The 13,013-nt window shown below is 48.2% G+C and overlaps 1 protein-coding gene across 1 annotated transcript in view; it reads left to right on the top strand.

The window, feature by feature from the left end:
* Positions 1-577: 577 nt before the first annotated feature.
* SYNPR (synaptoporin) overlaps positions 578-13,013 on the top strand; it is a 44,465-nt gene continuing 32,029 nt past the window's right edge. The window contains exon 1 of the mRNA XM_009883607.1: positions 578-677. Coding sequence (XP_009881909.1) covers positions 654-677 — 24 coding nt within the window. The 5' untranslated portion in view covers positions 578-653. The remainder of the gene's footprint in view (positions 678-13,013) is intronic.

Raw genomic sequence — 13,013 nt, 5'->3', positions numbered from 1 at the left:
GGCTCTTTGCTGCAGCTGTGGGGCAGCTTTCTGAGATGCAGTGAAAGGCATCTCAAAATATAACAGAAAGTCCCAAAAGCCCCCAAACCCAGCAATGAAGATGTGCTGCTGCGATGACACTCTCTAAGTGCCGGAGGTTTGGAGGCTTTTTTAGCTTAGGACAACTTTAGTCCGGGATTGTGAACTGTTTCTTTCTTATAGAGCACGCACAAGGAATAAAGCAGTGCTGCCGTAGCGATGGGGAGGAAGGGGTTGCATCTCCCAGCCCGCTGTGGTGGTACCTGCACCACAACAAAGCAATCAGCCTCTCACCGAGGGGAAAGTATTCGCTTTCTCTACTTAAGGCTGTGTGTAGTCATTGTCTAATAATATGAGCATTTTGCCATCCCTCTGCAAATAAGGCTGAGGCTGCTGCCTGATTGGTATATCATCTCACTTTCTCTCGGCATTGATTTTCTTGCTCTCCTTATTTGCTTCATAAAAAGCGAGGCAAGGAGCTGGTGCTCGCTCGCTCCCTCTCCCTCCCTCCCTCCCTCCCTCCCTCTCTCTCTCTCTCTCTACTGTGAGAAGCTTTTGGGAGCCTTTATTTTTAGTATGAGACAAACCTTGCTTTATTTCAGGAGACGCAAGTTGGATTATAAATCCTTTTGTAAATGTGTATGGTGATATTTGCTCCGGTAAGTTATATGCATCTCTATTTATTTGTGTAACTGTACTGTTTGGGGGAGAAGTGGGGTTTTACAGGAATCGTGAAGCCCGCAAAATTGTTTTTAGGTTTGGCTTCTTTGTACTCTCATGCTGAGTCCAACTGTTCCATGGTTTTTAGATACCTTGAAATATTTTTGGTTTGTGTTTTGCTTTGCAGAGGGGGGTGCCTGCTTTGAAAACTTGTTTTGCACTTCATTTTACAGCAGAAACAGGAGAGTGAGGATTAAAGGAAAAAGGAATTCTGATTTATCATGTTCCTTCTGGCATTTTAAATCAAAGATGCCTCAAAAATAAGGCAGCAATATTTGATATAAAAAAAGTCAGTAAGGGCTATTTAATATTGATCAAACTGAAGTATGAATATCTGACTGAGTATTACCTTAGAAAGATCAATCTAAAGTATAGCAGGTTGGCGGCAACGTGCTCCTCATCAAAATGTATTAATTAAATAAGGAAAATCTTTAGAGTAATTAAGAAAATAGCTTTTTTTCCAGAGTGTAACATCATTAATGCAGGTCAATAGACTGTTGCTCTGACTTTCTGCTCCCTGCCTCTGCTTTGTACGGCTCAGCAGCCTCATTCCTCAGCGCTCTCGGCTAACTTGGAGACCTCTCTGTTACCTGTAAATAATAGCGAGGTGCAGTTATTTATCTCTCCCCATCATAGCTCCCGGTGCGCTTTCCAGGCAGTACGAGACACTGATTGTAATAGCACGGCTGAGGAAAACAAGATGTATAGCTGTAATACTTTCGGACTGCATAATAAATACTTGAATTTGCGGCACTGTATTGATTTATTTATTGGCAATTTGATTATTTCATACTTGAGTCACATCCATGGGAGTTGATTGCTTTGGTGTTTAAGAAGTCTTTAAAAACTCCAGCTGTAGCACAAGCTGGAGCTGCTGTGAGAACATGCCTCAGTATATACCTGCTCAGAAAATCAACATATTAGACCCAGAATAATCTACCTACTCTCACGATACTGGGCTATGCTAATAGGTGGATGAAGTGTACTTCAATAAGATGTTAGAAGACTGTAACTGGGTTTATTAAACCCACAGGAGAAGGTAAGGATGTTGTGTCTGGCTGTCCAAGCTAAACTCTTCCAGGGAGAAATTTCAGATTGCCAATAACTGCTTAGTCATTTGGACCAGTTTAATTGTTCCTGGTTGGGTGGGTTTTTTTTCAAAACGCAATAGTCGCACTTGCCTGAAGAGCAGCTGATGCGAATGTTTTGTGGCATGCCCCTCCGCAGCAGGCTCACGAGCTCTGCTGGCGTCTGCGCCCGGGCTGCCCGAGGCCGGGCTGGGCAGGAGCAGCATCCCACGGGCAGCCCAGCATCCCACTGGCAGCCAGGTGGGCACAGTTCTGCTTCCTTCCCAAAAATGTAGCTCATGGGCACCCAGTTCAGTGGCTTTTTGGTTTTTGCGCAATTGCTGTAAGTACCGTATATATTTATACCAGCTGCATAACTTGAATGTTATGTGCTCAGCACAGCTCTAGAGAACAAGGTACGTGACAATAATGGTCTTTTTCACAGTGTTTTAATTCCTCAGGTGCAGAGGGCATGGGTGTCTGAGCAGTGCCCATCTCACACCTTTTCTAAGCATAACCCTGCTTGCCTGAGGACAGCGTTAAGCATTTCTAACTTTGCTGAGCCTTGGTGTCTGCCTCAGCACACTGTCCTCCAGGTGAGCAGGACGATGGTCAAAGTGCGCATTTGGGTGAGCCTGGAGGGGAAGGGACTGGGTAGCGTGAACAGAGGAGCGAGATTCCTGCTTCCTACCCCGCAAAACTAAAGGCCTGGGGTTTCTGTGCCACATAACCCATCATAGCAGGGGTGCCAGACTGCCCCGAAAGCTGGGCATGCTGTGATTTATTAAGAAGCCAGTTCAGCTCATCTTTACAGCTTTGAAGCAGGAAAAGTGGCCAGGGATGGTCGGTTTGACTGCAGGCAGGGGATGGTCGCACCCTGCCCCCAAAGGCACGTCGCCAGCGGCCAAGGGAGTGTAAGGCACAAAGGGAGTAATGTGGTTAAGTCCATTGCTGCAAGACTTTCCCTTGGCAGAGGAGCTTATGGCTGAGCAGAAATGATCCCTTCGTCCCTGCGTGCCATCTCTACAGGATACCGCTGAGACAAGCTTGCAGGGGCAGGAGAGCTTGCCCTGCTCCTCATGTTGTACATACAAAAGTCTTCAGTGTTCATGGTTTTCCATCTGTTGCCTTTTGCCCATCCTTAGCGTTGCAACAATTGGTGGTCCTTCATCTCCAGCTACTTGGTGGTAGCAGATCTGGGGGCGGCTTCTCCCCAGTCCAGTACCCTCAACCACCACCCGCCTCTCAGACCTCAGAGCAGCCTCTGCCACCTTCCCAGGAGTGTGACATCCTCTCTGAAAGATGACCTCAGGCTGATGTGCAAACCAGGGCTTGGTGTGGGCGCAGGGACAGGTTCACAGCCTGGTGCTTTGTGAGCTGCCAGGGCTGGAAACGTGAGATTTGTGCCAGTGGGGTGGAGGAGTTGCTGCACCTTTCTGGCAGGTACATCAGAGTTTGAAAGCAGTTTGAAGAATTATTTTAGGGTTGCCTGGGTCCTGGGAAGCTCCTTTTCCTTTGACACCTGTTTCCTTGCCTGCTCCTCTAGCAGCTCAAACAGTTCCTAGGCAAATTCCTTAAACTCTTAAAAAATTAATTTCTTAAATATCTGGCTCCTCCTGAATGCCAGATACTCTCTTTTTAGCCAAGTCCTTGGAAGACTTAATGAGTACTTTCCTCACCTCTGTTAATCCTATTCAGATCAATAGGTGCTCTACAGGGGGAAAGGTATTTCTGTTGATATTGGATAGCAGCTGCCTGTCACTGCCGGTGATGGCAGGTGGTGTTTTATTCTTCATGTCACTCTTGATTAGGAGTTCCTGTACAATTATATGACCATTTTTTTCAGGGAATATTTCCCTCTACATAGGATGGCAGATGGCAACTTGACCTAGAGGTTGGTCTTTCCCGATTTTGTCTTTGGGCTCTGTTTCCTTCAGCAAGCTGAGCACAAGTAATTTCAAATAGTAGCATGGTACACGCTCGTCAATACAACATGCTTGTGTGTGGTGGGCTGGGGGCTCAGCCCGGCTGGTCTGAGCAGAACTGGGGTCTCTGGGTCCCTGCCTGATCTCTGCCTGCTCAGGTACCACCATGGGACGCGGGAGGGCATGAGGAGAGCCATGAATTGGGGACAGGCAAGATCTACATCCCTGTTCAGCACATCCCCTCTCCTTCATCGAGCGCTGATGTAAGATGAAGAGGTGAAGCTGCTGCCTACAGCACAGCACATGCCTGTCCATACGTGGGACACAGGGTTACTAGGGAGCCCAGGCAGGCCCACAGGAGAGATTTAGCTCCTGGCCAGGGCGTGCGGTGGCATAGTGCCATCCCTGAAGAAGTTGGAAGGGGCCCATCGGTGTGTCTGGGCTGCAGGCGAGGTTGAGGCTGGAGACACACGCTCCTGCCCGGGCTCGCAGATCAGCAGGAGCGGAAATGTGGAGCGTTTGCACAGTTTTTATTTGATTCAGTGTCCAGTGCAGATGGAGGGGCTCACTCTGCCTGTCCTTAGTTTGGAAGCATGATTGTTGCCCTTCGGGCCAAGGGGATGCTCAGAGCCCTTGAACCTGCAGTGAAACTCCTCGGTAAGCGAGCTCTGGGGCCAGAGACGTGACGATACTGTGAAACTCTTCAGCTGTCTTCTCCTGTCATGTACAACCTCTTATTGTGGAGGGGGAAAAAATAAAAAAATAAAAGGAAAGAAAAGAAAGGAAAATGAGAAAGATGTGCGGAGCCCTTCTGTAGAGAGAGGGGAAGAGACAGGTGATCAGCGTGGGGTGCCGTATCTGCAATACTGCGCCGTTCCTTTCCTCTCCGACCCGCCGGCTACTGGGGCTGTCTGTCCGTCCGTCTGTCCGTACCACACGCAGGCTGGCTGGCTGGAAGGGCTCTGCGCCACCTGAACGGCTGCGCAGCGGCTCATCTGTCACTAAACTTCCCCTGCGCCGTGGCAAAGCAAATATGCTGCAGCAGGCTGGAAAGCTGTAAACATATGGGCACTAACAACAGATTAAGTGAGTGATTTAGTCTAAGGGGCTTGGTAGATTACCATAAAATGTATCTTAATTAGAAAAGCAATCAAACTTGCACAGAGTCAATGAGGATGAAACGTCCCTGTTGGCAACAGCGAGCGCTCGGTCCCTCCCGCCAGGGTTGGGGATGGTGATGGATGTCTCTCGTGCCCACTTTGGGGGTTTGCTGGGGTTTGCCCAATCCAGCTATGGGGGGAAGGTGCCCTCATGCTGGATTATTTGTTCTTTGACCCATGAGACCATCCCGCGAGCTGCTCTGAATGAGACCGTTGGTGAACTCAGACTCCTTTAACAGCATTAACAAACCAGAAGCTGCTGAAGGTGAAAGAAGAGAGCATTTGCACATTTTCCTTAAAAACTGTGTGCAATTACCCAAAGATATATTTGAGTGTTTGCCATGTATAGCACAGCTAGTCCCAGATAAAGGATTGGGGCTTCTAAGTGCTACCATAACACAAATAATTAATAAGTCTATCTCCCTGGCTGTGTCCTCATCTTTTTAGTGAGCATGGCCATAATTAGCTTTCACCTGATTCTGAATTTATAGCATGTTCAATTGCTTTTTTCATTCTGCTTGTGTTTTCTTTGCTTCCTTATTTTATTGGCCCTGGTTTTATTCCACAGGCCTGAATCTACAGATAAAAAAAAAAGCTAGATAATCATCTCCAGCAGCGCAGGCATAAAGATTGCAACGGCCAAAAACATATTGATGCATTATTGGTTTTGTACAAGTGCCTGCTTTTTGCTGGGGTCTGGGAGGATTTGAAGTACATCGGGAAGTGGCACAGAAGACGTACAGCAGCTGCTAGCAGTTGAGAGAAAGGGAAGGACGCCTGGTTCTTTCAGAATTAAGTATTTTGAAACACAAAGGAAATGGAGAACATTCCGGCAAGTTTTTTGCCAAGGTTTTTTTGTTATCTTTTTTGTGTGTGTGTTTAGAAGCAGGTACGGCTGCAGATTTCAGGGAACGTGAATGAAAGGACGTGAAAAGAAAAAGAGAAAGGCAAGAGGTGTGGAGGAGCACAGTAAGAGGGAGGATGTAGAGGAAACAGGACAACTTAAGCCATCCAGATGAAGTGTGTCAAGAGCTAGCGAGATAAGGAATACTTTTTTAGCTAACTTAAGGACACTGATATTCGCATTTCCCAAAATGTTCATGTTTAGGTGTTGCTTGTTATGATTAAGTGTGGGGAAGGAAAGCAATGCCATCTCTGGGGGACAGAGTATAAAAGGGATGGCAGCAAAGAAGAGGAAGGGGAGGTTTTAATTTTAAAAATGTTTCTTGCTCTAAAAGTTCCCTGTGAATTCCCAGAGCTCAGCAAAGCAAACGCTCATTTATAGCCCATCGTTTTAATTATTAGAAAAGAAATTATTTTTACCATGTGGGCTGACAGTTAGCCAGGAGCAAATTCTTCTTCCAGCCTTTTGCACAGAGGCGGGTGCCAAGGTCGGAGCCAGCTCCAATGGAATTTTCCATCCAAAAGTGGTTTTGAGGTGAGCTCATGGGTCCCATGTTTGGATCTCGCCTGCACGGGATGCCAGACAGAGCTCTGGGATGGAGGGTTTGAGCCATCCTCCATCGTAAAAGGTGCCACGGCAAGGCTGGCTCTGGAGCAAGAAGGGGACATCTCCGATGGTCGGATTAATGAAGGACACCCCTGATGGGCCTCAGTGGCCAGGGCTGGGTGGTCTCTCAGGGGATTTGCAGACGTGATGCCTAGAAAACCAGCCGTGCTTTTCCAAAAGCAGAGACTTGGTTCCTGGTGGTCCTGCTCGTACGGCTGCTGTGGGACTGAAGAAAAAAGGAAAAAAAAATGGCCAGACGTCATCTGAAAGAGTGCTGCTGGGTGTGTCAGAAGGGATTGGGGGCCCCATTGCTTAGCGGTGTGAAAGCACTCTCAAATCCTCGCAGCAAAAAGCTGTCGCACCAGATTATTAATCCCAAGGGTTTTGTGGATTCCTTCCCAAGCTAAATAATTTTCACCCATTTCCCTAAATCTGCTTGAGCAAGGAGACGGAGCCCAATGCAGGTATGCATGCGTGTGGGGTGGGCGAGTGGAGAGGCAACAGATGACACCAAATAGCAGCACACTGCAGCACAGGGAGCTGAGGGGAAGCTGCTAATGGCCTCTGATGAGCACAGACATGATAATAATGAGGTTAATGCCCTTTCATTCACCCAGAAACATCTTAGCAAACGTATAATCCCTGCTAGTCAATGGGCAATCATTAGGTCATAAATAATACAGCGTGACTGAAGGATGGGAACCTCTCCTGTAGTAATAATTTTCAGTCAGTGCTGACCGGGGAGGGTTTTGTTGCAGCCCCCGTGCTGTGCTGTGCTGTGGGGATGGAGCTGTGAGAGCATTTTCTGGTCAGAGGAGCGCTCCCACCTCTCGTTTCTGCTGTGTGCATCTGTCATCGGAGCAGGAAGATGCTCCACTGGAGCTCAGGTCTACCAGGTAGTGCTGGGAAAGAGGAGCTGAAGCTAATGGAAAGTAGAGAGACGCAAATTAGATAAGGAAGCAATTACAGCAGTCATCAGAGGGTGCTGCCAGGGGGCTCGACCTGCCCAGCGGTGCCTGGTGGTGATGCTGGGAGGGCTGGGGATGGCGCTGGGCTCCCCGGCTGGGTGAGGTGCCTTGTCCCAGCCCAGGGCAGATAGTGTGTGCATCGTGTACAATACTGCTTTTGCAAGCTGGGTTTGCGGTCTCCGGCCATCCAGTGCTGCAGTGGAGGAGGTATGGTGTAGTCTTGGTTGTCGTTGAGCCGCTGAGGCTGTATCGACCATCAGGGGTTTAGCTATGTTAAGTCTGGGGGCACTTTTCCTTCTCAGAGTGCTTCCCATGTGTGGATGTCTCTCAGCCGTAATTTAAATCCCTGTGTTTATTAGAGGGAGTAAATCCTACTTAGTAATAACTTGGATCATGCTCTGTATGCGTTTATGTTGGATCATGGGCCATTTCAAACCCAGATGCTTTTAAACCTACCAAGTGAGCAAGGAAATGAGCAACCGTCCAACCTTTTTTATTTTATAATTAAATGTTTACACTTGTTACACAAAAAATCCCGTATAATCAGCCTGTAAAGCCTGCACAAAACCTGTGTTTTCAAGAGGCAGCAGGAACAGAATTACATTTATGCATGCATCTGAGTGTTTGCTGGGTTGTTGAACTTTACCTGTTAATAAAATAAGAATTAACACCACCTGTTAGAAAACCTCTGCTTTACCCGACCATGGCTTTCCTTGCTTTTTGCCTGTGGTTGGTCGCAGCTGCCAAAGCAGCTCATGAAACGATATGGGCATGAGGGAGGGATGGCTGGCATGGGCAAGAGGAAGGGGACCTAGCCTGGGGGTGGCCACTCTCCTGGGCTGGCACTTGCCATGCTCTGGGCACTGTCGCAATGTGGATCCCAGTAGAGATCACCGCGGTTGTCTTCTGTACTGGCAGTCTAGGAGTGGAAAAGTTTTCAGGCCCAAAAAGGAGCGCGTGTCTCTGCTGAAGTGATGTATGTCACAACGTGAGTTATTCAGGGATCATATGTACAAATCTAAACAAATCTGTCCAACTTGTGCTCCCACCTCCTGAAAAGAAGAGGGTACAAATGTGGAGTTGTGGAGCCTGCGGAGGAAGAGCTGTAGCTTCCCGACGGCTCTCCAGCTGAGGCGGGAAAAGGGCTGCAGGCTGTAAATGCAGCAAAAGCACTGCTCTGTGATCCATCCCAAATGAAGCAGTGGACACCCAGTAATTACCCCAGGTACTTGTACATCTGTCTGCAGCAAGTATTGATGTGTTTTGTTTCGTGGAAGACGCGTTGCCAATCTGTCAATGTCCACGTGCAGAAAGCAATTTATACAATAAATAAATAATAAAAAACAAACCTCAGCTCCTTGTAAATGTCTTCAATTATGTCAAACCTTTGACAAATGGTTAGAGGGGCTGGAAGAGCTTAGCATCTCTGCCCCGCTTGTGTAAGTAGCTTTGTCCTCTGACAACTTTTCATTTCACTGAGTCCAAGAAGAGATGCTCTAAATATGTCTTTATTTTCTGCTTGTTAACTCTTCCATGCATGCTGCCAACCTTAGCATTAGCTTTCAACTTTATGGCTGACCCATTAAATACTGGAAGAAACACATCTCATCAGCTTGCATTACATTTTGAACTTAATAAATAGGAAAGGCATTACACAGATTCTGTCTGGCCATCTGGAGGAACAATGTTCTTTACCTCAACGAATGGCTATCTAATCCTCTCATATACAGTTGGGTTTTATTCTATTAAAATATAATGAGAAAAGACTACCATACCGTTACGTGGTGGAGCTAAATGGGATTTTTAGAATAATCAATGAAAGATGAATAAAAAAGATAAAGGTTTTCTTCAAAGAAAAAGAGAGAAAATTGTCTCCTTGGGATTAAAGTATTGTAGAACCGAATTATTATAACATGATCTTTACTCACTAAAAATACCCCAATTTCATTTCCATAAATCTTTCCATTAAGAATCAAATTAAGTAATTTTTTTTTTCATTTCAAAAATGCAAAGCATTAAATGAAATGCTGTGCTTTAAATGAAGGATGCTGCAGGGTTCCTCCCCATCGTGGGGTCAGATCTGTCTGTCCAGCCGGAGGCATCAAGGGCAGCTCTCTTCGGGGTGCCCTAAAATGACAGACAGAGGTTTGCTGCTGCAAATACCCCAGCAAAGACCCCAGCCAAGTGGGGAGGTCCTGGAGCAGGTTGGTCTCCTCAAGGTGGGTGACAGTGCCTGAGGACATGGTGGCTCGCACTGGGCGGGTCCCGCTGGCCTCGGGGGCTGGAGGACGTGGTGTTTTCCAGCCATAGCTGTCCTCATCACACAACATGCATAAGAAAGCACCTCATTTGCTTAGCTCAGCGTAAAGCTGTACGAAATTGTTGATGGAAGGATTTTCCTCCAACACAACTGTAGTTGCATTTCTATTCTCCTTTCAGAAGACACTGGAAACGTTAAGTCTGATAGCCACGTGAAAGCTATGAGGTGCTTTGTGTGAGATCTGGACAGGTTGTACCTCCCCAGCTCCCAGTCCCCTTTCCCAGCTGCCACCTCATCCTGAAGGCGCCCATGGTCTGCAAGTGCCTCCTGGCGTGGGACAGTTGCTGGAGTGGTCCTTCAGCAGTGTGCTAAAACTGAGGCACCGTTGGGGTCGATGTTTGGGCAGACCTACAGTGTTCCCCAGCTGGGGCATATGTGGTTGTTCAAGCCCCAGACTGTGAGATGTTCCCTCATCCCTGGGCTTCTCTCCATGGAGAGGTCTGGGTAGGAACGGAATCGTTCTTTGCAGTGCTGCTGTTTATTTTTAAGGGGGCACACTAAATCCCAGCAATTAGTGGACAATTGCTTTAGGGTTTATTTCTCAGCAGGAGCAGAATATATTTCAGCTTTCTCCCTGTGTAGCTGTTGGAGGAAAATGACTCCTGCTAGTCATCGCCTACCCCCCCAGCACTGCGCCGGCTGCGATGCTATCCACCTCCAATTCATCAACCAGTCAAGTTGATATAATTAGGAATCCCAAAGTCAATAATCTGATAATCTCCAGTGCACAAAGGCTTGTATGTAGGAGAAGTGATTCCAGGAAGTCTGCAGCTCAGATCTGCGCAGGAAAAATGCCAGGTTTTAAAAAAGAAACAGGCAGAGACCTGGAGGAGAGAGTGCTTCCTAATCCTTCACTGGTGACATATTTTGGGCCATCAGCTCTGCAGTAAATGTTTTCCCGTACAGTCATTTAGTGGCTTCGAACCTTCCCTTTACAGTCTTAATAATAATGTTCAATTACTGGTTCTTGCACTATAAATAAATAATCTCAGTTTAACGAGACGCTGTGCTGGGTGAGTGCCTCTGGCTGCGGGGGGACATCTCCAGGGCCCCTGGAGCGGCGCGCTCCCTCCCCGCTCTCACGCACGCTGTTGGCTAAGGTGCGCGGCACAAAGTATAAAGCAATAGAACATTTGGCAAACGTTTTGCAGTCTCTTTATTATGGCGCTCTGGAGAAAGGGAAGTCTTACATCCAGAAATGATGCCAGAAAGAGATGTCTTTTGTAAAACATTTTGAATGTGTAAAATGACTAATAAAAGAGTAGGCGTTTCAAATACTTCAGGTTGCTTTTTAAAAGTGTCAGGAGTTCCCCTTGGCTTTCCAGTGTTAGGGCAGGAGTGGGGGGCGGGAGGGGAACCTCTCTGGGAAAGCGTCCAGCAGGTTCATTCCCATTTTCCTCCCTCAACCCCAAGTGAAAGCATTGAAGACCAACCCACATAGCAAGCTATGTGTCCCTCACAGCCTATTTTTGGCCACCACAGCTCCAGGCAAGATAGACGCGGTTTGTTTTTAAGACCTCGCCACCCTGGAGGAGGCACCGAGGAGCCCTCAGGCAGAGAGGGGATCTCCTTTTTGCACCAGGATGGATTTGGGGTGCATCCCCAGGGTGGCTCCATCTCGTCTGCCAGAGAGCTGCTGAAGGCTGCTGCATGGGGCAGACGTGCTGCCGGAAAAAGCAAGTGGCTTATATAAAAGTTTCATCAATTTTAAATGACAGTGTTATCTTCCTAACGGGATGTTTTAGCTGTAACATGCTCTACATAAGCCTTTTAACTCGCCTTGTCAGGAACCGTTCTGCCTTCTTCTGGTGTGCAGAGCGAGCCTGTCGCTCGGCAGGCATTGAGGGGAATTGTCGGAAAGCCAAACGCGGAGAAGCAATGGGAAACCGTCCCATTTTTCCTTTCCACAGCGGGATGAGTGATGTCCGGGGTCGCATGCTGAGGCGCTGCCAACTGTCTAATACACAGCTGGGACTTCAGCTCCCCCAGGGCATCGCGCACCCCGAGCCCCCGGGCACCCAGGACGGCTGGGCTGGGAAACGAGGGCACCAGCCGTGAATCTGGAGTCTGGATAAATGACAGCCCCTGAATACTGGATTAGGGGATCTGTTGCCATTGCGTTGAAGCCTGGCATCGGAAGAAGGAGGGCTTCCAGCTGATCCCGTAGATCAGCTGGTGAACCTATGCCCGCCCTGGGCTGCTGTGAGGAGCACGTGCTCTGCTGGAAATTATATTGCTGTTTTTTTCTCAGAGTGCTAAGGAGCCAACTGATCTTTAAAACGTGCTAATCTGATTTGACAGTGAAGGCTGCTTATTATTGCACAGTACCATAATAAATATAAGTTCTACTGGTTAAGTTTGACTATGGGATTTACCTGATTTCCTTACAAAAATACACCAATAGCGCAGTCCAAGGCTGCAAGGTCATAGAGGGAATATCCCGTAACAGGAGCAGGGGATGGGGTGTTAATCACCATACAGAGAGGCATTGCAAGCTTCAGAGATGTGCCGCCTTGTTAGAGATGTGTCTGAAATTGTGTGGAAGAAGGGTGATCTCCCAGCCAGGGCTGGACTGGCCACAGCAGATGTCCATTGCTCCGGTCTGCGCCACAGAGCTCAAATGATGTTCCGTCCTCCCCCTCCCTTTGGTCTGTGGCCTTATTGGGTGGGTTGGCAACTGCATTGATAGCACACATCGAATGAGCAGGACATTTGCTTGGGGCGTTATCCCACAGGGACCATTGATGCAGGCTGGGAACAGGCATATTCCACTGCCCTCCAAGGATCCAGGCGGCTGTGAAAGCACCAACATCCCCACTGCATCGTCATCGGACCGGCACAGGGTGACATCCCCTGGTGCAGGAGGGACGGGGTGCGCAGGGGCCGGCCGGGCACTGCTCCCACCCCAGCGGGCAGGAGCAGCCTGGCACGGCCACGGCAGTGAAAATTTGTTGCCTCAAGGGCACCGTGTTTCTGCCGGCTACCGCTCCTCCGGGGAAGGCAGGCACAGCACCGGCCGTCGGGGCTCAGCCTTGAGAGGCAACAGCCGTGCGATACCCAGAGGTAACTCTGTGCCGGGGAGATATATCTCGTACGAAGGGGGAAAGCGATATGCATGCACACTGCAGATGGGATGAGCGCCGAGTGTGGATTTATAGGCAGAGAGTAAATAGGAACATAGGGAAATGCTTTCCCTTTCTCCATAAACTTTTCAATTTCAGAGAGGCCAGATTCAATAAAATTATCTCGCAGATGGAGGTTTTATTGAATCTGGCCCATAAAGCTCCCATTATGGGGTTTACAACTGCCATTTACACAAATCCTG

Source organism: Charadrius vociferus, unplaced genomic scaffold (genome assembly GCF_000708025.1).
Source record: "Charadrius vociferus isolate BGI_N301 unplaced genomic scaffold, ASM70802v2 scaffold324, whole genome shotgun sequence".
Taxonomy (NCBI): domain Eukaryota; kingdom Metazoa; phylum Chordata; class Aves; order Charadriiformes; family Charadriidae; genus Charadrius; species Charadrius vociferus.
This window is presented reverse-complemented; position numbering and strand designations above follow the sequence as displayed.